Consider the following 25,425-nt stretch of genomic DNA (forward strand, 5'->3'; position numbering starts at 1 on the left):
TGAGTAATTAGTGTCAGAAACACAGATCTACAAAGCCATAGACTCGCAGCTTGGTGATATTACCAAGTACTAATTAAAGAAGAAGGGAGAGAGTTCCCTTTCATGATCGGATTCCGGGCCTGCCAGAGATGAGAAATGGCAATGTTCAGAGGCAGCGGCGCCCAAGGGCTGAGAGGGAGCTTAGCCCCGGGGGCCGCGGCAGACCTGGGAACACAGGAAGCGTCGCGCCAGCAGGGTCCTGAGGCCGCCGTCCAGCTGGCTCCCTCGTCCCCCGCCGGGGAGCTCCAGTGGGTCCCGGGGCAGTCCCCAGCCAGGCATGAGGTGGACACGCAGGGCACAGCCACGTGCCAGCTGAGGGTCCCGGCACACAGCTGAGCCCGCACAGGCCCAAGCCCTGCCCCCTCTTCCTGGTGCTCGGCAGGGCTGCTCGGGGACCCTGCCGCCGACAGGCCTGTGCTCCTGGCCCGCACTGGCATCACACCCATCCCCGGGAGGCGTCGCCATGCGCCCAGCTCCCCCAGGCCTCGCAGCTGCCAGGGCCCCCGCTGCTCCATCTCTGCTCAGAAGTCTAGACAGAAGCTTCTAGATGCGCAGCAGCACACGGCTGCCCCAGGCGTCACAGGGGTGAGGCAGAGCCTGGCCGTGCATCCCGCCCTCCAGGCCGTTGCTGGACCAACCATAGGATGCGCCTTCCCCGTGGCTGCTGTGCCCGCACCAGGTGCCCGAGCTGTCAGCCGGTGCCCCGGCCCAGCAGGCCTCCAGAGCCAGCCCTGCCACCCGGGCCGTACATCCATGGAGGCCGGGTTAGTGGAGCCTCCGGGGGGCTGCCCTGGGGGACTGCCGCGTGGTCCAGCGTGCTCGTGCCCATGACCACCGCACCCTGCCCTGACAGCGCCGGCTCCCCGGAGCGCCCAGCACTCACCTGAACTTTGTGCCCTCTTGGTAACGGCTCACTGAGGTCGGCACGGGGTCTCTCCCACTTCCTGCTCAGTGTTCAGCGTGGGAACTGTGTGCCGTGGGCGTCCGGCAACCTGGGCAGAGGGAGACAGCGTGGGGCCTCCCCACTGCCCTGCCAGTACCATGACCTCAGCCCCCTGGCGATGGCTGAGTGAGCCCGGAGTGGCTCCTGCGGTGGGCTGAGCCCCGCGCACAGCAGTGGCCAGTGTCCACGGAGGAGCGACTGAGGGGAAACCGGGTTTTGTCTCGAGATGTCTGAGGTGTGGCTCATGGTGGCAGGTGGAGGCGCGTCACGGGCTGGACCGTGGGCTCCAGGCATGCTCTGAGTCCAAGCCCCTGCCCCCTAGGTGCTGGGGACATGGACAGCAGCAGGACATTCACCCCGTGGTCAGCTGCCGGTTGTCCCTTTGTATTTAGCACCTTTGTTCAGATGCGACTCGTCAGGGCTGTGCAGCGACCACGGGTGCGTTCCAGAACGTGCCCTCGTCCTCGGCCCCGGGCACCCCACGTTCCGGACGTTTCCGAGGAGAGCTTCAGCACGCGGCCCAGGGCTCACCCAGCTGTGCGGCGTGACGGGTGACGTTCGGTGGGACGGACAGACTCCTCCTTACTCATCCACTGGCCCGTGCTGGCCCCGGAGCTGCCCACTGATGGACTGAGCCGCTTGTGTGTGGTGTTTCAGGGGAAGCTGCTGGCACGTGTGTTCTGGCCAGGCTCTGTGACGGCTCCATGTCCTGTGCCAAGCTTGCCAAGGCCCCGCCGGGCAGTGTCCGCCACTCCCCAGTGACGGCCTCCTGGGGGGTATGGGTGGCTCCAGGACCTCCGGGGCAGGGGTGAGGTTGTGAGCCCGTGGCCCAGGCCCACGTGCGCCCTGTGTGTCGCCAGGCCACGTTTCAGTGACCACTCAGCTCACGTCCTCGTCTGGCTGAACACCTCGGAGTGGCTACACGGCCTCGTGGCAGGTGCGCGTTTGCCTTTTCAAGAACCGGCCATGCTGTTTTCCGGGGCACTCATGCCCATCAGCAGTGTGCGAGCTGCTGCCGTGACCAGCCTCCTGGGCCTCGGCCGCCGTGGGGCGGGGCCTGTGTCCCCAGGCCAGCCGGGGCTGCTTCGCTGCTGCTGCTGGCTCGTTCCATTCTGGGCGCCGTCGGAGGTCCTCTGTCGACTCTGGGGCTTGTCTGTCACTGCCCGCGCCCTGACACAGGGAGCGCAGACATTTGTGATGCTGATCAAGCTAACTTACCAGTCTGTTCTTTACTATATATATATATACTTATTTGAAAGAGTTATACAGAGAGAAAAGGAGAAGCAGAGAGAGAGAGAGAGTCTTCCATCCACCGGGTCACTCCCCAATTGGCCACAACAGCTGGAGCTGGGCCAACCCAAAAAGCCAGGAGCCAGGAGCTTCCTCTGGGTCTCCCACGCAGGTACAGGGGCCCAAGCACTTGGGCCATTTTCTACTGCTTTCTTAGGCCATAGCAGAGAGCTGGACTGGAAGTGGAGCAATCAGGACTCGAACCAACGTCCATACGGGATGCTGGCACTGCAGACAGCAGCTTTACCCACTACCCCACAGCGCTGGCCCCAACCAGTCTATTCTTTTATTGAGGCCGCTTCTCCTGTCACCTCACCCAGGGTCACGAAGACCCTCGCCCTCGCTTCCCCAGCTCTGGAGCTGCTCTGTTCCGTTCTGTCTGGGATCCACGTGAGGTCATGATCTCGGGGACCAGTGTGGGGGTTTCTGTTTTTTGGCACATGGAGACAAGACGACCCTTGGGACCAGCGTGGCACAGTGGGTAAAGCCAGCATCTGGTATGAGCACCGGTGCGAGTCCCAGCTGCTCCACTTCCAAGCCAGCTCCCTGCTATGGCCTGGGGAAGCAGTGGAAGATGGCCCACGTCTTTGGGCCCCTGCACCCGCGTGGGAGACCTGGAAGAGGCTCCTGGCTCCTGGCCCAGCCCCGCTGTGTGGCCACCTGGGGAGTGAGCCCGCGGTTCCACCTCTGCCTCTCTACTGCTGTGCCTTTCCAACCCACAAGTCCTCAAGAACAGGCGGAGAGCCCTCCCCTCCGAGCGCCTCTGCCCCTTTCTCACAGTGGGCGTCGGTGCCACGGCTCTCCGTGGCCCCCTGGGGCCCCGCCCCGGCTCCGGCTGCGCCAGAACCACATTGCCGTCTTCCTCTCCTGCTGCGGTGTCGCCGTTGTTGGAGCGGCAGCTCTGGTGGGTAGGCGGGGCCTCCTGTGTTCACAGGGACGGGGCGCCCCAACTCTGCAGGGTGTGTTGAGGAGACCTGGCGTTCACGGTGCTGGCTCCCCCCCCCCCCCCACCCAGCGTCGGTGTCCTGTCATGGGAGCGCAGGTGCCAGCCCCCGGCTGTGGCGAGCGCAGGGAGGGCCGTGGGCTCGTGGCTGTGCGCTCTGCAGCCTTGCTGGGCCCGGGGGAGTGTGCTGGCTTGGCTGGGACTCCTTGGATTCTCCGCGAGACGATGATGGGCGTCTTCCCGCGCCTCGCAGACCTCCGCCCCCACCCACCCCTGCCACACCTCCCGGCCCAGGGCGCCGAGGACTTTGAGGAGGTGGCCGAGGCTGCTGCCGGCTGGGTGGGCATGGGGTCTCCCTTCGCGCCGGACTGTGGGGTCCCCCAGCGTGGGGCTCTGGGGTCCCCCTGGTGAAGGCTCTGGGTCTCCCCTCACATCAGACTGTGGTCCCCCTGGCATGGGGCTGTGGGGTCCCCCCTCTTTGGGTTCCCCATCACGTCAGGGACCCCCGCTCTGGGGTCTCCCCTTGCATCGGGCTGTGAGGTCTCCCTTCATGTGGGGCTGTAGGGTCTCCCCTCTGTGGGGTCCCCGCTTGGTGTCCACGCAGCCCTGTGTATGTCACTGACCCGAGCTGCTCGCCGGCTCGGTGACCAAGTTCACACAGTTGAGGGGGTCTTCCAAAAGTTGGTGGAAATGGCATTCAAAGATGTTTATTTTGGTGCAAAAAGGTTTTTTGAATGACTTTTCATAATACACATTTTTGCAAGAGTTTTGCTCTTGGTTTTTGTCGTCCTGCCGCTGTGTGAGGACCCTCAGTGACGCTGGCCTCGGGGCCATTTGGAAAGCACCCCCCATGGTGACTCCTGGTGGACGCAGGGCTGGCCGTTCCCCGTGGTGACTCCTGGTGGACTCGGGGCGATTAGGAAAGCCCCCCCTCCGCCCAGCGCCTGAAGCATCCCGCGGCGTTCGTGTTGTTTATTCCATAGAAGGTCCACTGAATTCGCCAGCAGGGCAGCTTTGGAGCATCCCGCTTGTGAAGTTTGACTGTGAACCTGGTCACCCCTGGTGGACCCGGGGCCCATGGCGACCCCTGGTGGACTCGGGGCTGGCCGTGCCCCGTGGTGGCCCCTGGTGGACGTGGGGCTGGCCGTGCCCCGTGGTGGCCCCTGGTGGACGTGGGGCTGGCCGTGCCCCATGGTGGCCCCTGGTGGACACATGCCCACCCGTGCCCCGTGCTGACCCTGGTGACCCCTGGTGGACTCGGGGCTGGCCGTGCCCCGTGGTGACCCCTGGTGGACGTGGGGCTGGCCGTGCCCCGTGGTGACCCCTGGTGGACTCGGGGCTGGCCGTGCCCCGTGGTGACCCCTGGTGGGTTTCACTCTTTAAGGAACTGGCCCGTCTTTCCTCGGCTGTCGAGGTCACTGTGCAGTTGCTCGTTCTGCTCCCGTGGCTGGGGTCTGGGTCACTGTCCCTCTCGCTCTAGATGGCACACGCTGTCTTCCCTGAGTTCTGGTCACTACAGCTAGATGTGAGCAGCTGTGCCAGTCTCGCTCTCTGTCGTCTGCCTCCCTGGCTCTAACTTCGGCTCGTGTTGGCGGGAGCTGAGGGCCTCACCAGAGGCCCTGCCGGTCTGCCCCGGCGCCTGCCTTGGCAACACCCACAGATCCTGGCACCTTGAGTTTCATTAGGTTCTCATTACCGACTTCACTGACACACACGTGGGTTCTTCCAAAATGTTACTTCGTTTCTAAATATTTTAAAAATTTCCAGAAGTCTTTGTTACCGATTTCTAGTTTAATTGCATTGTGGTCAGAAGGCGCAGCACTGTGCGGGCCCGGTGTGTGGCCAGCGCCCAGCCTCCCATGGTCCCGGCCGAGTCTCCCTCTTCCTGCTCTCTCGTTGGTCGGCGTCCCTGGCTGTCATGGTTTCTCTGTTCCCTCTTGCTTTTCCCCAGCTTTTGCCTTGTGCATCCATCCGTTCCCTCTCCAGTCTTTGCTCAGGAACCTGCTGAGGCCGGTGCGTGCCTTCCTGTGGGTGGACGTCTTCCGGCCTCACTCTTCCGTGGGCCGTGCCTTCGCGTCTGCAGTGTGCGGCTTCCCCCGCGGTGGTCAGCCGGCCATCTCGGCCTTTTCCTGGGCCTCCAGATCGTCTACGTGTAAATGACCAAGCGTTCCATGGCTGGCCTGTCCTCGTCCCCTTGCTCTGCTCTCTCCTGCCGCGAGGACCGAGGGCCGTCTGCCCCCACCCTGCTCCCGCTCCCATTCCTGCATGCCCCTGCTGCCCGCGAGGGCTGTCTCCCCCCTGACCCATCCCGCGTGCCCCTGCTGCCCGCGAGGACCGAGGACCGTCCCCCCCACTCCCGCTCCCAGGTGTCCTGCCCATGAGGACCGAGGACCTGTCTCCGACTCTGCTCCCACTCCCATGTGTCCTGCTGCCCGTGAGGACCGAGGACCGTCCCCCACCACTGAGGGCTGTCTCCCCCCACACACCCGTCCTGTCTCCCCACACTGAGGGCTGTCTCCCCCCCACACACCCATCCTGTCTCCCCCCACTGAGGGCTGTCTCCCCCACACACATCCGTCCTGTCTCCCCCACACACACCCGTCCTGTCTCCCCCCACTGAGGGCTGTCTCCCCCCCACACACCCGTCCTGTCTCCCCCCACTGAGGGCTGTCTCCCCCACACACACCCGTCCTGTCTCCCCCCACTGAGGGCTGTCTCCCCCACACACACCCGTCCTGTCTCCCCCCACTGAGGGCTGTCTTCCCCCCACACACCCGTCCTGTCTCCCCCCACTGAGGGCTGTCTCCCCCACACACACCCGTCCTGTCTCCCCCCACTGAGGGCTGTCTCCCCCCCACACACCCGTCCTGTCTCCCACCTCCCACGTGTCCCTGCTGCCCGTAAGGAACGGCCCCCCGTTTTCCTGTCTCAAGGCCACCTCTCCCACTTCTTCCGCTCCAGGCAGCTGGAGATGGGACCTGTCAGATCTCTGCTTCCTGAGGTCTTCCCCCGTGTGGGTCTGGGTCGCCTGCTCCCCCCACGCTGCCTGCCGCCTCCCTCTGCCTCCTCACTTCCCTGTCTCCTGGGCGTGTCTGCTGTCCTCCCTTGAGTCCCCTGCAGGTTTTCCCTCGCTGTTTCTCTGGGCGGGGGGGAGTGCACGTCCATCCGCTGGCCCACTCCCCAGGTGCCCTCAGCAGCAGGGCTAAGACCATTCCAAAGCCGGGGACCAGAAGCCGCAGCCAGGTCTCCCAGGTGGGTGCAGGCGCCTGAACAGGCATCCAGATCGGGTGGAGCAGCTGGGATGTGAACCGGCTCCCACGTCGGTGCTGCCGTGGGCGAGCAGTGCTTAGCCCGCTGCTCCGACTGCTTCTACAAGAGTTTACTGTCGGGGCCGGCGCTGCGGTGCAGAGGGTTACTGTCTGCAGTGCCGGTTCGAGTCCCAGCTGCTCCACTTCCTGTCCAGCCCTCTGCTGTGGCCTGGGAAGCAGTGGAGGACGGCCCAGGTGCCTGGGCCCTGCACCCACAGGGACACGGAGGAGGCTGGCTCGGCCCTGGCTGTTGAGACCCTCTGGGGAGTGAACCAGTGGATGAAGACCTCTGTAGCTCTGCCTTCGGGATTATCCAGCTGCTGCTCCTCACCCTGGCTGCGTGGCGAGGGGCGCCCTGCAGGCTGCTTCCCTGTTTGCCTTTGGCTCTGTCGTCCCCCACATATCATTCCTGGCGCCCAGGAGGCTCAGGGGCTCTGCTGGCGGCCTCTGGGAGCCTGCAGTCATCGCAAGTCTCCCCCAGGGAGGGCCCGTGTCCACTCATGGCTGCCCGCGGGCCGCGGCCCTCACAGAAGGCTGGACGGACAGCCTCCGTCCCCCACTCAGCGAGCAGCCACGTCGTGACACCTTCCTCGGAGCTCAGGACACCCGAGAGTGACGGCAGGGCAGACGCCACGGCTATGACGTGGGCTAGACGACCCCACCCCCTGCCATGTTTGTGCAGCAGCCGTCAGTCACACGGGGGCGGGACTGGCGTGGCGTGCTGCCCACAAGGGGGCCACCTCGGAAGTGACACCAGTCCCATGGGACAGGCGCTTGCCGTGGGCCCACAGCCTCAACGTGCGTCTCCTGGTCACCCTCGCTGCTTTGGGTGGGGTCTTTGGTGTACCTTGCCGCACTGGCCACTTCTGTGTTCCTGGGTGCAGGCCTGGGGGACCTGGGCCTCAGGTGTGGGGGGCTCGTTCTGCCCTGTCTCAAGGAGGATCCCTCTCGGTGCTGTGCCGCGGGGCGGGTGAGGACACGCACGGTCTGCCCTGTGCGAGCACCAGACGCTGGCACCTGGGGGTGGGGGCTCTTACGCTCTGCTCTGACCAGTTCTCCCATGGCCAGGCTTCCGGTAAACTCGCCCTCCCCACTGCCCGATCCTGCAGCCTCCGCCCTCCAGGGGGCTCACCCCCCTCCCCGCAGCCCACCCCCTTCCTTCCCTCACGTCTGGTGACCACCACACCGGTACCCGCCTGCTACATCCTGTGTTCTCGGCTGCTTGTGACAGTGGGGAGTCTGTCCCTGGGCTCTGTCGTGGCCGGAGCGTGCCCAGTGCGTCCAAGCGGGTCATGGGCCCTCCAGGCAGGCCCCACAAGCGTCCACACTCCAGGGCAGGGGCCGAGTGCCGGGAGCCTCAGAGCTCAAAGAGGAACAGCCAGGGCTTGGGCCGTCGCGTGTCAGGGTCCCACCTCAATCCCTGGTGCCCCAGTTGCATGTCAGGGGTCCCGCCTCACTCCCTAGCGTGTCTGGATGGACGGTCAGCGGGAAAGGCAGCTCCTCACATTCCTGCACTGGACTTGGAGCCAGCATTGGGGGTGGTGTGCGGCCCCTTTTACCCACGCAGTGGCTGGGGTCCCCGGAGGAGGAGGGCTCACCCAGGCGCCCCCAGAGCACCGGCACCCAGGCCAGGGCGAGGCTGTGCTGGGCTCTCCCTCCCCTCGGCAGACAGCACAGGAGGCTGAGCTGGGCTGCTGGTCCTGCCTGCTCACCCGTGGCTCCGTGCACTGTGTGCCGACCTGAGCACCGCCACCAAGCCCAGGGCCTCCCCCGGCCTCTGGCCCCCCACCCACTCCCCCCTGCCCCCCGGGCCTCCATGTCCTTGCTCCGCATCCCTGCCCGCGTGGGGGCTGAGACCGGCTGCGTGCGGCTGCAGGGACAGCTGTGCGCAGCTTGGAGAGGGGCACGGCACAAATAGAATAATAATTGTAATAATTGACGGTTTCAGATGCGCCTGGGAGGCAGGGGCCCGGCCAAGCCCCCTGCAGGCCGCCGTGCAGGGACGGGCTGGAACACACTGCTCCACGGGCGGGGGCTGTCTTCCCGTGCTGGACACGCCCCGTTGCCAGCTTCCGCCCTGGAACGGGTCCTTGGCCAGCGGCTGCCCGTCGGCTCATCTAGCCATGCAGTCTGGGCAGCCTTCGACAGGTCCGCCCGAGGGACAGCAGCAAGATGGGGGACACAGGCCCGAGCCCCGGGCCACACGGTGCGGCTGCGGTGCGGCTCGCTCACGGCTCGCTCCCGGTCCGTGGCGCTCCCAGCATCTGGGTTGTGGCCTTGGAAGGTGGTAACCGCGTGGCCTGACCGGCGCGGCACCCTGTGCTCTGGGGTGGGTGTTGTTGCAGGTGGCTGGGGAGACCCCCACTCAGACCCAGGAAGGCAGCCCTGGGCCAGGGCCAGCACAGGGTGTCTGCTGGGGCACTGATGTCCCGGCTGTGGACACAGTGACGAGTCCTGAGCACACACCCAAGGAAGGGTGGTGCAGGCTGTCATGCATGCTCACACACAGGGTGGTGCAGGCTGTCACACGCGTGCTCACACACAGGATGGGACCACACACACGTGTGTGAGCACATGGTGCAGGATCCCAGGTCTGGGGCCGCGCGGTGCAAAGCTGATGTGTGCGCTGTGGACAGCAGTGGTCCCGGGTGCTGCTCACCGTGGACACGCCTCAGGCCCTGCAGGTGCAGCGTTCTGTGGGGGAGGGTCACTTTCAGGGCCTCCCTGCGGGCCAGCCCCGGAGAGGGTTCTCCAGCACAGCCCAGCATCGGCCGTGAGCCAGGGCAGGGCTGGCGTGCATCACCGTCGGCTCGAGCCACACGGGTTCCCTTCTGCAGAGAGCACTTGGAGTTCCTCGCAGCCTCCTCCGGCACGAAGCCCCCCTCAGCTGTGGGAGCAGCCCCCTCTGCGGTGGCCCGGGACCAGGCGGGAGCACCCCCTTCACGGTTGCCCGCTGGCCTGGCTGCTGCCGTCCACCCAGCTGTGCCCAGGCTCAGAGCCTGGGTGCTGTGCGGCCGCGCGCCCAGCCAGCTCTCGGCACAGGGTGCAGGAGGAGCCAGGGCTGGCAGCACTCGGCTTTTGCCGCTCGGGGGAGTGGGCGTGGCCTCTGCAGCCGCACGGAACTCGCTGGTTCCAAGTCTTCAGCGAGTTGGCGGCTTCCTTCCTTTTCGCTGCCTTCCTGTGCCAGCCGGGGCTCCTGGTGCTGGTGGGAGTGGAGACACAGACGCCCTTCCTCTGCCCGGGCCGGTCTCCTGTGGGCCCCCGCCCTGCCGAGAGCCTTCTGCACGGATGGTGTTGATGCTGTGGCCCCCAGCGGGTCAACCTGCTGGGTCGGAGCTAGACCTCACACCCCGAGCCGTCCCGGTTGTATGGCGGGGTCCTCTTTGAGGGTGGGGCTGACGCGCGCTCCTGGCGGGGACCAGGGATCGGTCGTTGCCTGGTTCGCGTGTTCTGTAAAACCATCCGGACTGCAGAGTCCTCGAGGTTTTGAGTGTGAAGTCGGCTTCTTTTAGGTCCTGGGCTGGTTCTGTTTGTTCGCGCTTTTCAAGGAGTCTGCCTCCGGCGTGGTGAGCACAGGTCCTGGCTCTGGGGCTCTGTTTGTCCCACGAGGGCCTGCGGCTTCCACGGCCGTTAGACAAAGAGGTTCGGGCACAGTTCCTGTCTGCAGTGTCGGTCTTGGGCATCCTGCCTTCCAGTGCCTGGAGGGTCCTCCCCCAGCCCGCAGTGCCCTCACACACCCCCTCCCCAGCCCCACAGTGCCCTCACACACCCCCTCCCAAGCCCCACAGTGCCCTCACACACCCCCTCCCTCCCCAGCCCCGCAGTGCCCTCACACACACCCTCCCTCCCCAGTCCCGCAGTGCCCACACACACACCCCCTCCTTCCCCAGCCCGCAGTGCCCTCACACACCCCCTCCCTCCACAGCCCCACAGTGCCCTCACCCCCTCCCTCCACAGCCCCACAGTGCCCTCACACACACCCTCCCTCCCCAGTCCCGCAGTGCCCTCACACACCCCCTCCCTCCCCAGTCCCGCAGTGCCCACACACACACCCCCTCCTTCCCCAGCCCGCAGTGCCCTCACACACCCCCTCCCTCCACAGCCCCACAGTGCCCTCACACACCCCCTCCCCAGCCCTCACACATCCCCTCTCCAGCCCCGCAGTGCCCTCACACACCCCCTCCCCAGCCCCGCAGTGCCCTCACACACCCCCTCCCTCCCCAGCCCCGCAGTGCCCACACACACTCCCTCCCTCCCCAGTCCCACAGTGCCCACACACACCCCCTCCCTCCCCAGCCCCGCAGTGCCCTCACACACCCCCTCCCTCCCCAGCCCCGCAGTGCCCTCACACACCCCCTCCCTCCCCAGCCCCGCAGTGCCCTCACACACCCCCTCCCTCCCCAGCCCCGCAGTGCCCTCACACACCCCCTCCCTCCCCAGCCCCGCAGTGCCCACACACACTCCCTCCCTCCCCAGTCCCACAGTGCCCACACACACCCCCTCCCTCCCCAGCCCCGCAGTGCCCTCACACACCCCCTCCCTCCCCAGCCCCGCGGTGCCCACACACACCCCCTCCCTCCCCAGCCCCGCGGTGCCCTCACACACCCCCTCCCTCCCCAGCCCCACGGTGCCCTCACACACCCCCTCCCTCCCCAGCCCCGCAGTGCCCTCACACCCCCCTCCCCAGGTTACAGTGTTCACATCCACTCCGTTCTGTGGCCTCGTCTCCCCGCCCTGCGCTCTCAGCCGCTGCCGTGTGTCCGTGCGTTTCGGGAGTTTCCGTGTCCCCCCCCCCAACCACAGCTGCCGTTCCTGACCCACTCGCTCCTCGGGTTCCAGGCTCCGGCCCGGAGTCAGCCCCGGCACTGCCACTCCAGACTCCCAGCACGTGGGGATGGTGTGCTGGTGCTTCCTGGGGCGTCCATCACTTGGCATGTCCTCACTCTGCTGGCTGGGGTCCCTGGCTGCACTGGGTATGAGCTGTGGGCGGCTCCCCCTCCGCGAGGGGCTCTTGGGCCCTTCAGGAGTGGGGGGTGCAGAGGGTGTCACCTGGGGGCAGCGTCAGCCCCTTGGCCACACACAGCTTGTGGACTCACCCTGGTGGCACCGTGGGTGCCGGGCATGGGCTCGGTGTGTCCTGTTCAGTGACCTCACACAGAGCTGGGAAAGGAGCCAGCGCCTGCCTGGCCACTGTCGCTGCTGTCGGGGATGGGGGGAGTAGACGCCACTGGCTGCCCGCCCTGCCACGCCGAGGGGACAGGACAGACGCACAGGCAGCCCTCGCCAACAGTCCCAATCACAGTGACAAGCGAGGTGCCTGGGGCCCAGGTGGCGTGTGAGCACAGTGGGTCGGCGACCTCACTCAGCCCACACTGGGCGCCGCTGCCACAGCGCCCGGGCAGCCTGGGCAGGGCAAGGGGCTGGGGCGGGGCCTGACAGGACCCTCGCACCCACGGCCTGCACACAGCACCGAGTGCCGGGCCAGCGAGGTGTGACCCCCGTCGGGGCGGCAGGGCTGACAGCCCAGGGCCCCAGGGCCACGACGCTGCCTGCGTCCCCTCCTCCCCCGACTGCTGCCTGAGCGTCGGCCTGCTGACATTTAGGGGAAAACATTCAGTCACGAGCAGAAGGCAGAAACGCGAGGATTTTCTTGGGAAAAGGTCAGCGTGGTTTCCCTGCTTGTTGTTTAGGATGGGTTGTGCTGCCTGTGACAAGGCCAGGCGTGCTAACGGCAGGGGCTGTGTGCAGGAGCCGACAAGGCAGGTGCACCTCAGCTGCCCCGGGTCCCTGGGCCCCGGCGAGGGGACGGCCCCCACAGGTCCCCGGGCAGGAGTAGCTTTGTTAAAAAAATGCACTCTCATGCCACAGCCCACAGCCCCTGTGGCTGACCCACGCCTCCCCAGGGCACGGCTCACACAGGCCCTGTGGCTGACCCACGCCTCCCCAGGGCACGGCTCACACAGGCCCTGTGGCTGACCCACGCCTCCCCAGGGCACGGCTCACACAGGCCCTGTGGCTGACCCACGCCTCCCCAGGGCACGGCTCACACAGCCCCTGTGGCTGACCCACGGCTCCCCAGGGCACGGCTCACACAGCCCCTGTGGCTGACCCACGCCTCCCCAGGGCACGGCTCACACAGGCCCTGTGGCTGACCCACGCCTCCCCAGGGCACGGCTCACACAGGCCCTGTGGCTGACCCACGCCTCCCCAGGGCACGGCTCACACAGCCCCTGTGGCTGACCCACGGCTCCCCAGGGCACGGCTCACACAGCCCCTGTGGCTGACCCACGCCTCCCCAGGGCACGGCTCACACAGCCCCTGCGGCTGACCCACGCCTCCCCAGGGCACGGCTCACACAGGCCCTGCGGCTGACCCACGCCTCCCCAGGGCACGGCTCACACAGGCCGGGAGTCGCTGTCAGGCCGGGCCCATCCCTCTTCCTGGCTGAGCCCTTCAGCCATGGTGGCCACCCCCACCCTTGGTGGGGACAAAGCACAGCGCTGGGGACTTTGCCTGGGAGCCTTGGCGGCAGGACCACGGGGTCACAGGGCGACTGCCGAGTGCCGCGCACTGCTGGGGCTGGGCCTGCAGTCCCCAATGCCCGCCGGCCCTGGCTCCGGCCTCGCCACGGCCCCTGGGGTGTGACAGCGGCATGCACGCCAGCCCACAGGCCGGTCTGCTGGCCTGACTCGGAGTCCTTCACAGGAGAGCTGCTGCAAGCAGGGGACGGGGCCCCAGCCTGACCTGTGGCCTTTCTCCTCTGGGGGCTTGGGGGGTCAGCCAGAGGCTCTCCCAGCCAAACCTGCCTGAGCAGGGTGTCCCTGGGGACCTGGGGCCGTGTCTCCTTCCGGCCTGCGGTGTCTCCATGGGCCACACCCCTCCATGGGACAGCCAGTGTGGGCCCAGGTGGTCCTCCCTGCACTGGGCTGCCCCTGTCAGCCCTAGCGTCCCTGCCGACCCAGCTGGGACCCCGCCCCAGGGAAGGAGGGTGGTGTGTGCAGAAGGAAGTGGCGGGGGGGGGGGGGGTCTGCATCCAGCGAGACAGGGAGGCTGAGGCCAAGAGTAGGGTCCTCGGTGCCCAGCAGAGGGGACTGTGGGCGGGGGACGGGGTTGGCAGACAGGGCCGCCCGGCACAGAGAGGCCAGGCGGGACTCCTTGGCGGCCCCTCCCTGCGCAGAGCAGGCTGGGCCCGAGGGAGGGGGTCCGCGCGCGCCCAGCCAACCCCGCCGTGCTCCTGTCTCCCCCAGGCCGCGGGCCCCTCGGGCTCCCAGATGCAGCTGCTGGAGACGGAGTTCTCGCGCTCGGTGCCGGAGCTGATCGAGCTGCACCTGGCGCAGCAGGACAGCATCCCAGCCTTCCTCAGCTCCCTCACCCTCGAGCTCTTCAGCCGCCAGACCGTGGCGTAGCCTCTCTGCCCAGCTGCGGCTGCCGCGCCCGGCCACATCCCAGGCCTGTGCCGCCGGGCGGGGGCGCCGACGCGTCCAGGACTGCCGCGCTCACCCGGGGAGGGCCCCGGCCTCCGCCCCCTTCATCGTGCCTTCAGGGTCAGGCCCAAGGGCCCTGGGCCCCCAGGGGCCTCCTGCCTGCCTGTCCCGAGGACCCCACAGGACCCCACACCGCTCAGAACCCGGGCGCCCCCAGAGCCGGCCCCACCCCCCACCTACGGAATAAAGTTTTGTTCTTCAGCCTCCTCGCCGTGTGTCTCAGGCCCCGGCCCCAGGGCACCTGAGCCCCCGGGGGTGGCGGGGACGCTCCTGCAGCCCCTCCCTGACCGGCTGGTCACGGCTCCCCTGGCCTCTGGTGCACACGCGACCGGCCCCGAGCACAGAAATAAAGATGAGAGCATTCTCCGTGACCCCACGCAGACCCCACCCCGCCAGCCACGTGACTGCGGGCCACGGGACTTGGCTGTCCCTGGGCCGTTGGTCTCCTCAGGGTTCCAGCTCGGTCTCCAGGTGCACTTGCCCGCACCGCCCCCTGGCTCCCGCGGTGCCCGGTGACGGGGTGTCCCTGACCCTGGAAGAGGCATGGCGGGGCCTAGCCGCTGTCCCCCACGATGCACCAGGGCACGCAAGGCCCCCTCATGAACTGTGCTCTGGTGTGTCCTCCCCCTGCACCTGCAGGGGGGAAGGAGGTGGCGAGAGGCGGGCGTGGGAAGTGCAGGCAGCCCCTGAGCTCCCCCATGAGCTGCCCTTCCAGGCCAAGGCCTAACCCCTGGGCTGAGACGGGGCCTGTGAGGTGGCGGCCCCAGTGCAGCCTCGCTGGGACTCCCTAAGGAGACCATCGGGACGCAGACACAGCGGGCGGCCACATGGGACACGGGGCAGCCATGCCCACGCCTCCACCTCAGAAGTGAACTGGGGGACGGGGGCTCACCCCCACCCGGCCCTCTCGGCGCTGCACTGCCCTTCCCGGTGTGGTTTAGGGACAGGCACTGACCACATGCGAACACCCGGCAACCCACACACGAAACCCGCTGTGTCCTAGCAGCCGCCGAGGCCAGAGCTCACACCTTGCACCTGACTGGAAGCCGCGTTCCTAACAGCTCCACGCGGCCAGCAGAAGTGGAGGGAGACGCTTCTGGCTCGGGTCTCCCCGTCTCCCACTCTGGGCTGGGCCAGGAGGGAGGGGCCTCGCCCTGGCTGCTGCATCCAGGGCTGGCAAACCGTGTCCCCACTTCACCAGCAGGAAAACCAGAACCCGAGAGAAGCCAGCGTCCCCAGTCGCCTGGGAGGCGGCCGGCAGAGTCCAGCCCGGCCCCTCCCCGTCTGGGGAAGGGGTGGAGTTAACGCCGGCCTGCAGAGCCTCCGGGCATCAGAGCCACGGCAGCCACGGCAGCCATGCAGCCATGCAGGAGTCTCCGCTCTGGAGCCGGGGTGGGGCGGGAGCGGCAGGAAGGTGTGACGGTGTAACACTGTAATTAGCCCAATTACCAGCACCCGCCGAGCCGCCTTTTTTTTTTTTTTTTAACTTCAAATGTAAATTAAATTTTGCACCGGGTTTACAGGCTGTTAACGAAATTCACTAATCAAACCCCAACACCAAGTCCTTGAAAACGAGAATTAAAAGGTCTGCATTTGCATATTCATGTTTTTAATCGGGTTCAGAAGGTGTGTGTGCAGCTGATGAGAGGGATTAATTAACCCGAACCTGCAGGGGGGGGGGGGGGGAGGGCAGTTAACCCCGTGTGCGCCGGCCAGATCCAGAGGCCCCCGTGGCAGGGGGGGGAACCTCCTCTGGGTGGGGCTGAGCCACACCTGCTGCAGGTGCACCTGTGGGGGATTTCACCACACAGAAGCCCCCCTGAGGGAGGGGTGTTCAGAGAGCACCCAGGGACCCCGGAGCACACACAGGGGCATCCCGGGGCCACCTGTGTTCCTGGCCTCTTCCCGGTATGTGCTGTGCCATGCTACACGTGTGTGCTCAGCCATGTGCATGTGCTCACATGTGCTCCCACATGAGCCTGCCATGCGTGCCAGGTGCACTCTCAGCAGGAGCCCCGCCCGGCTCAGCTCTGCCACCCAGCACCCGGGGGCGGGGCCACTGTCACTTCCTCCCCACCACACACACACATGCTGGAACATATGCAGCATGTGACACAGAGGCGAGTACACGTGTGTACACTGAGGTGACAATGTGTGCACACAGGGTCACTGACACAATACACGTGTGACAAGCATGTTATAGAGATGAGTACACGAGGTGTGCACACACACGTGTGCAATGTAACGTGCTCAGCTGTGTGTACAACCTGCCCATAGAGCAGCTGTGGGGGGTCCACAGACCCCTCCCAGGCAGCCGCATCCCGGCTCACAGGTGTGTGCACAAACACGCCCCAGTACCCGTGTCTACAGAGACTCATGTGGATACAGGGCAGTACATGTGCCAGTCATAAGGGGACCACGGGGACCCACCTGCCACACGGACTGCGAGGCTGACAGAGCTGCGCCCTCTGCCGCCACCCCACATTCCAGAGCAGATCAGCCACCAGACCCTGGACGCACAGCAAAATCCACAGCCTGGGTCCACACCATCACAGGGCCCAGCACCGTGGGCCAGGTCAGCTGTGTACACAGCTAACGGGGGTGACAGTCCACCAACCATGTAGGTGCCGCACCCCTGCACGTGCAACGGAGAGGACACGTGTTGTACGGCATATGTGTGATACAGATGACGTGTGATGTGTCAGGGTTAGGGTTTAGGGTTAGGGTAGGGTTAGGCAGTTTGATTGACTGTTGGGGTTGGGGTTAGGGTTACAGTTAGAGTTTGGTTGATGGTTAGGGTTTAGGGTTAGGTTGTGGATTAGGGCGTGTGTGAGGTTTAGGGTATGGTTAGGGTTAGGGTTAGGGTTAGGGTTAGGGTTAGGGTTAGGGACAGGCAGGAAGCGTTAGGCTTAGGGTATTGATTAGGGTATGGGTTAGGATTAGGGTTTGGTTGATTGTTAGAGTTTAGGGTTTCAGTTATGCTTAGAATTTGGTTGATGGTTGGGGTTTAGGGTTAGTGTTAGGATTAGGGTTTAGGGTTAGTAATTGGCAATATTAGGGTTACTGTTAGGGGTGGGCAGGAAGGGTTAGGGTGTGGGTATGGTTTAACATTAGGTTTGGTGGAGGTTCCAAGATGGTGGAGTAGGGAGAGCACTTACTGCACTAGTCCAGGTGGATATAGTGTTTTAAAAAGTGGAGAGAAGGCTGGTGCCGTGGCTCACTAGGCTAATCCTCGCCTGAGGTGCCAGCACCCTGGGTTCTAGTCCTGGCTGCTCCTCTTCCAGGCCAGCTCTCTGCTGTGGCCTGGGAAGGCAGTGGAGGATGGCCCAAGTGCTTGGGCCCTGCACCTGCATGGGAGACCAGGAGGAAGCACCTAGCTCCGGGCTTCGTAGCGCCAGCTAGCTGTAACAGCCATTTGGGGAGTGAACCAATGGAGGGAAGACCTTTCTCTCTCTCTCTCTCTCTCTCTCTCTCTCTCTCTCTCTCTCTCTCACTGTCTATAACTCTACCTGTCAAATAAAAAAAAAAAAAAGTGGAGAGAGCATGTAGTCTCAGGGAAGAGTTAGGGAGAAAACGGCCGAGGAAAGTACTGAAATTAGAGGGTCACGAAGGACCTACGTGGACGGCGTGGACACCTATAACTTGGGGCTCCAGCAGCCGAGAGCCTGCACACCAGCGTTGGAAAATGAGGTAAGACCGGACCACAGCAGCCCAAGCCACTGGCGATAAAGCTGCAGGAAGAGCCTACAGGGAATCTGGCTTGGAGCCCCGTGGGGGATAATATACCACCAAGGCAGAGGGGGGAAAACAAAGGACGGACCCACTTCTCTCTCCCCAGTCACTCTGCATCAGTGTCCAGTAACAAGCCAATAGAGTGGGTGCCATTTTGGACACACCTAACAGCTGCGACAGCCCATGTCTGTGCCCAGCAACGAGCTTAGTGGAGACTCCTGAGTCTGTGGGGAGAACAGACTGGCTGGGTGCTAGTGACGAGGAGGCTCATGTGCCGGGTGCTGGTGAGTGGGGGAGGCTCGTGTGCCGGGTGCTGGTGAGTGGGGGAGGCTCGTGTGCCGGGTGCTGGTGAGTGGGGGAGGCTCGTGTGCCGGGTGCTGGTGACTGGGGGAGGCTCGTGTGCCGGGTGCTGGTGACTGGGGGAGGCTCGTGTGCCAGGACTGTGAACACACTGAGGCTGAGTGGGAGGTCTCGGGTGTGGGTGGGACACTGGGCAGTCACTGTGGGAGGCTCCACACGCTCAGGGCTCCCTGGTCACCTGGTGAGGGACTTTGCTGTGCAATCTGAGCTCACACTGAGGACTGCACAGATCCTTTGTGGGCTACTTGGGGCAGAGTGGACGAATATCATACCCACTGGGGCTAGCACCCAGGAATGGTCTCCTGAGGAGAGGAGCTCAGCTGAGCAGAATAAATTTCTATTCTGATGTTTAAAAAAGACAGGGGCCAGCACTGTGGCACAGGTTAATCCTCTGCCCGCTGTGCTGTCATCCCATATAGGCACTGGTTCATGTCCCGGCTGCTTCACTTCAGATCCAGCTCTCTACTATGGCCCAGGAAGGCAGTGGAGGATGGCCTGGGTTCTTGGGCCCCTGCACCCACATGGGAGACCTGGAAGAAGCTCCTGGCTTTGGATCAGTGCATCTCCAGCCGTTGCGGCCATTTGGCGAGTGAACCAGCAGATGGAAGACCTCTCTCTCTCTGCCTCTCACTGTCTGTAACTTTACCTCTCAAATAAATAAATAAAATCTTAAAAAAAAAAAGACAAGATTTACCAGACCCAACTTGGGTCTGTCAGCTTAGGCACACCCTTCACCCTGGAGACCTGAACAGAGATCCTGGCCATGCCCCCCCACAGCCTGGAGGGTCACTGAGAGCAGACAGTGCACTAATCCACAGGGGCACAGTGCAAGGATGAAAACAAACAAAAACCACAGCAAAAACAAAGGAAAAAAACCAAGTATATCCATAAATGCCGAATAACAGGTGCACCAATTCAAGACACAACAATAAAGACAAGATGACACCCCCAAAAAAACACAACACCTCAGTACTAGATTGTGAAGATGACGAGATGGACGAAAGGCCAGAAATGGAATTCAAAATATTGATCATAAGACTACATAGAAGTAATCAGAAGCAAATGCATGAACGAATGAAATCCATACAGGACCTGAAGAAAATGCCTCCCATGAAATTGAGATCTTAAAGGGAAAACAAAATGAAATCGTGGAAATAAATAATTCAATGGAACAAATAAAAAATGCAGAGCAGAGCCCTGACAACAGAATCGGTGGAGCAGAGGAAAGGGTATCCAACTCAGACGACAAAGCACAGGAAATCATACAGTCAGAACAAACAAAGAAGAAATTAGAAAACTAAAAAAAGTTGGTAAACTATAGGATACAATCAAATGATCCAACATACAGGTTCTAGGAGTTCCTGAAGGCATGTAAAGAGAGAAAGGATTAGAAGGCCTTTTACTGAATAATTACAGAAAACTTCCCTGATCGGGAGAAAAACGGGCATCCAAGTACAGGGAACACACAGAACTCCTAACAGACAGGACCAGAAAAGACCTCCACCGTGACACAGTGTAGTCAAACTCCACAGTAAAACATAAAGAAAAGATTCTAACGTGTACAAGAGAAACACCAGATTACTTTCAGAGGCTCTCCAATTAGACTCACAGCGGACTTCTCATCAGAAACCCTGCAGAGAAGGAGAGCATGTTGAGATATAGTCCAAAGCTTAAAAGAACTGTCAACCCAAAACACTGTACCCTGCACAGCTCTCATTTGTGAGTGATGGTGAAATAAACACCTTCCATGACAAACAGAAACTGAAAGGCTTTGTCAGCACCCGTCCCGCCCTGCAGACGATGCTTACGGATGTGCTGCACACAGAAACAGAAACATGGTCCTCACTATGGAAGAAGGTGAAGGAAGGAGATCCCCCAACAGAAGAACAAAGGAAATTCAAAGTAAAAAGTAGGAATATTTATGAGAAAATGTCAGGGCAAATTCATTATTTATCAATAGTCACCTTGAATGTAAATGGACTCAACTCTCCAGTTAAAAGACGCAGAGTGGCTGAATGGATTAAAACACAAAACCCATCTATTTGCTGCCTACAATAAACACATTTCACCAACGACAATACACACAGACTGAAAGTGAAAGGATTGAAAAAGATATTCCATGCAAACAGAAACCAAGAAACTGCTGGTGTAGCCATCCTAAGACCAGACAAGATAGATTTTTAACACAAAAACAGTTAAGAGAGACAAAGAAGGGCACTACGTAATGATTAAGGGATCAATTCAACAGAAGATGTAACTATTATAAACATATATGCACCTAATTACAGGGCACCTGGCTATTTAAAATAAATGTTAAGGGATCTAAAGGGAGATATAGACTCAAATCCAATAGTAATGGGAGACTTAAATACCCCACTTTCAGCAATGGACAGATTAACCAGTCAAAAAATCACCAAGAAAACAGCAGAGTTAATCGATACTATAGACCAGATGGACCTAACAGAGATCTGCAGAGAGAAGACCCAAATCAATAAAATTAGAGATGAAAAAGGAAATTTAACAACAGACACCACAGAAATAAAGAGTCATCAGAAATTACTACAAAGAGCTGTATGCCAACAAACTGGGAAACCTAGAAGAAATGGATAGATTCCTGGACACATACAACGTATGTAAATTGAGCCGTGAAGACATAGAAAACCTAAATAGAACCATTACCAAGATGGAAATTAAATCAGTATTAAAGACCCTCCCAACAAAGCAAAGCCCAAGACCAGATGGCTTCATTGCTGAATTCTACCAGACATTTAAAGAAGAACGCACTCCAATTCTTCAAGCTATTCAAAAATTGAAAGGGAGGGAATCCTCCCAAATTCTATGAAGCCAGCATCACCTTAATTCCTAAACCTGAAAAAGATGCAGCATTGAAAGAGAACTACAGACCGATATCCCTGAGGAACATAGATGCAAAAATACTCAATAAAGTTCTGGCCAATAGAATGTAACAACACATCAGAAAGATCATCCACCCAGACCAAATGGGATTTATCCCTGGAATGCAGGGATGGTTCAACGTTCACAAAACAATCAACATGATACACCACATTAACAGACTGCAGAAGAAAAACCATATGATTCTCTCAATAGACGCAGAGAAAGCATTTGATAAAATACAACACCCTTTCATGATGAAAACTCTAAGCAAACTGGGTATGGAAGGAACATTCCTCAATACAATCAAAGCAATTTATGAAAGACCCATGGCCAACATCCTATTGAATGGGGAAAAGTTGGAAGCATTTCCGCTGAGATCGGGTACCAGACAGGGATGCCCACTCTCACCACTGCTATTCAATATAGTTCTGGAAGTTTTAGCCAGAGCCATCAGGCAAGAAAAAGAAATTAAAGGGATACAAATTGGGAAGGAAGAACTCAAACTATCCCTCTTTGCAGATGATATGATTCTTTATTTAGGGGACCCAAAGAACTCTACTAAGAGACTATTGGAACTCATAGAAGAGTTTGGCAAAGTAGCAGGATATAAAATCAATGCACAAAAATCAACAGCCTTTGTATACACAGGCAATGCCACGGCTGAGGAAGAACTGCTAAGATCAATCCCATTCACAATAGCCACAAAAACAATCAAATACCTTGGAATAAACTTAACCAAGGACGTTAAAGGTCTCTACGATGAGAACTACAAAACCTTAAAGAAAGAAATAGAAGAGGATGCCAAAATGGAGAAATCTTCCATGCTCATGGATTGGAAGAATCAACATCATCAAAGTGTCCATTCTCCCAAAAGCAATTTATAGATTCAATGCGATACCAATCAAGATACCGAAGACGTTCTTCTCAGATCTGGAAAAAATGATGCTGAAATTCATATGGAAACACAGGAGACCTGGAATAGCTAAAGCCATCTTGTACAACAAAAACAAAGCCGGAGGCATCACAATACCAGATTTCAGGACATACTACAGGGCAGTTGTTATCAAAACAGCATGGTACTGGTACAGAAACAGGTGGATAGACCAATGGAACAGAATAGAAACACCAGAAATCAATCCAACATCTACAGCCAACTTATATTTGATCAAGTATCCAAAACCAATCCCTGGAGTAAGGACAGTCTATTCAATAAATGGTGCTGGGAAAATTGGATTTCCACGTGCAGAAGCTTGAAGCAAGACCCCTACCTTACACCTTACACAAAAATCCACTCAACATGGATTAAAGACCTAAATCTATGACCCGACACCATCAAATTGTTAGAGAACATTGGAGAAACCCTGCAAGATATTGGCACCGGCAAAGACTTCTTGGAAAAGACACTGGAGGCACAGGCAGTCAAGGCCAAAATTAACATTTGGGATTGCATCAAATTGAGAAGTTTCTGTACTGCAAAAGAAACAGTCAGGAAAGTGAAGAGGCAACCGACAGAATGGGAAAAAATATTTGCAAACTATGCTACAGATAAAGGGTTGATAACCAGAATCTACAAAGAAATCAAGAAACTCCACAACATCAAAACAAACAACCCACTTAAGAGATGGGCCAAAGACCTCAACAGACATCTTTCCAAAGAGGAAATCCAAATGGCCAACAGACACATGAAAAAATGTTCAGGATCACTAGCAATCAGGGAAATGCAAATCAAAACCACAATGAGGTTTCATCTCACCCCGGTTAGAATGGCCCACATTCAGAAATCTACCAACAACAGATGCTGGAGAGGATGTGGGGAAAAAGGGACACTAACCCACTGTTGGTGAGAATGCAAACTGGTAAAGCCACTATGGAAGTCAGTCTGGAGATTCCTCAGAAATCTGAATATAACCCTACCATACAACCCAGCCATCCCACTCCTGGGAATTTACCCAAAGGAAATTAAAATGGCAAATAAAAGAGCTATCTGCACCCCAATGTTTATTGCAGGTCCGTTCACAACAGCTAAGACCTGGAATCAACCTAAATGCCCATCAACAGTAGACTGGGTAAAGTAGGGTTCTGATTAGGGTCAGAGTGTGGGGTAGGGGTAGGGATAAGGTTATGGTCAGGGTCAGGCACAGCAGTGCTGTGCATGTCTTTCCTTTGGGTCAGGGGTAGGGGTAGGGATAGGGTTAGGGTCAGGGTGTGGGTTAGGAGTAGGGGAAGGGTTAGGGGTAGGGATAGGGTTATGGTCAGGGTGTGAATTAAGGTTGGGGTAGGGTTAGGGTCAGGGGTGTGGGTTAGGGTTGGGGTGTGATTTATAGTTAGGGTCAGGCTGTGGGTTAGGGTTAGCATGTGGATTAGGGTCAGGGTTAGGGTTAGGGTGTGGGTTAGGGTTAGCATGTGGTTTAGGGTTAGGGTCATGGTGTGGGTTAGGGTTGGGGTATGGTTAGGGTCAGGGTGTGGGTTAGGGTTAGCGTGTGGTTTAGGGTTAGGGTCAGGGTGTGGGTTAGGGTTAGTGTGTAGTTTAGGGTTAGGGTCAGGGTGTGGGTTAGGGTTAGTGTGTAGTTTAGGGTTAGGGTCAGGGTGTGGGTTAGGGTTGGAGTATGGTTAGGGTTAGGGTTAGCATGTGGTTTAGGGTTAGGGTCAAGGTGTGGGTTAGGTGAGAAGGTCATGCCAAGATGGCTGCTGACAACAGAAACTGCCTGGCAACAGGCTGTGATTGGTTAGGGCCTAGACCGCCCCTTGAACGGATTGGCTGTCTTGGCTATATAAGCTGCTGTACCAACTGAAATAAAGGAGTCTGTGGGCTGCTCGCCTGAGGCCCGCTTTCACCTGACTCCCGGCATCTGTGTGGTGACTCTGCACCTCTTGCCCCCACCACGCTCTTCCTCTCAGAACGAATCCACAGCAACATCTGGCACCAATGTGACTGAGAGAGACATCGTGTTGGACTCAGCGAGGTCCCCCCTGGATTTTGGCAAGAAGGCCCCCAGTGTTCTGTGTGCTGTTCGGTTCTGTGAGGGTGAACACAGAACCCCCTCCTACGCCCCTTTCCTTGTCCTTGTCCTCGGTCTAAGTGACCCCTTTTACTTTTGGTTCACTCGGCAAATTCACATAAGGGACTGATCATCCCAGTATTCAGAACCAAGTCATCTTCCCTCACTGAGAGAGGTGACACTCTGGAGACACCATGTGGGTATACGGCCTTGATCTAATGAGTCAAGGAAGCCCCCCACTAAGCACAGGACATATGTATGACCTGATACACCACTGTCTGTTTGTCTAACGTGAGGAACCCCTGCAGAATGCCATCAGCTGATGAGGTGCTAGGAATTTGTTTTGTTATGGCAGCAGCGCTGCGCGTTGTCTTCCCTTTGGCTAGAGTTGGCGTGGTGCACCGCTCTTAAACACTCAAACATGGGAAAGATACCCCCTCTCAGAAACCCACACAGAGTACCAAACATAATGATCTGTGATAAGAGCCTGACACTCCATGTCCCTGTGTCACAGACAACAGTTGATGACTTAGGGAGAGAGAGCTCCGACGGTGAAAATGACATGACAGCAGACAATGTAGCAATGCCTGGTCAGCCACCCCCCACATACCCGTGGGATGAACTTAGATGACCTCGAGGTGATAACCCATGCGAGGTCATCCCATCCACACCCAGTGAGGATCCCCACGTTTGTGGCAGTCCCCAGGCACCCCAGGCTCTCAGGGCAGCTGCTAGACCCCATCCCACCTGCTTGTTTGCCGTAAATGTAGGAGCAGATGCAGAATTCAGGCCCTGGATTCCAACACCCGTAAAAAGGCTTCTGCTGACCAAGGGCCGAGGATATGCTTGTGTCTTTCCAGAGAATGCGGGACAGCCCATGTGGGTACCAGCCAGAAACATCAAGCCTGCAACTGACAGCCAACCAGAACCAGCTGAACAAGACAGAGTCCGCCTTGTTAGCGGACGCACCTGCCCTATCATCCTACCCCGAGAAACTGCCCATAGCCACATCCATTACTGCTTTATATCCCACTAGCTCTGGTCAGCCACTCAAATGCCCCACAGCCTGTGTGCGGTCACGCCACTCCTGATTACCATTGTTCCTCATTCCTACCCCATCTGAGCAAGCACTCCTGTGGTCTCCTGTTTTGAGTGCTGGTTAGTCAATGACGGGTAAGATCCCCTGGGGGACAACCTATGACAGGCACAGCTGCGTACGGAGACCACATGGAAACAGGGTCAACAATGGTATGGCTAAGAATCATGCCTCCTGTTGCTCAAAAATAAACGAAAAGGAGGAAATGTGGTGGAATGAGGAGGTGAGAAGGTCATGCCAAGATGGCCGCCGACAACAGAAACTGCCTAGCAATGGGCCGTGATTGGATGGCTTCAGAAACCACATGACAACAGAGCCTGACTGACAATAGGCTGT

The 25,425-nt window shown here is 59.7% G+C and overlaps 1 protein-coding gene across 3 annotated transcripts in view; it reads left to right on the forward strand.

Moving 5' to 3' along the window:
• MAD1L1 (mitotic arrest deficient 1 like 1) overlaps positions 1-15,586 on the forward strand; it is a 312,783-nt gene extending 297,197 nt beyond the window's left edge. For all 3 annotated transcript variants that reach the window (XM_062179870.1, XM_062179871.1, XM_062179872.1), the window contains one exon: positions 13,771-15,586. In XM_062179870.1, the coding sequence (XP_062035854.1) occupies positions 13,771-13,929 (159 nt within the window). In that variant the 3' untranslated portion in view covers positions 13,930-15,586. The remainder of the gene's footprint in view (positions 1-13,770) is intronic.
• The last annotated feature ends 9,839 nt before the right edge of the window (positions 15,587-25,425 follow it).

The sequence above is a fragment of the Lepus europaeus genome, chromosome 21 (assembly GCF_033115175.1).
Source record: "Lepus europaeus isolate LE1 chromosome 21, mLepTim1.pri, whole genome shotgun sequence".
NCBI classification, from domain to species: Eukaryota; Metazoa; Chordata; class Mammalia; order Lagomorpha; family Leporidae; genus Lepus; species Lepus europaeus.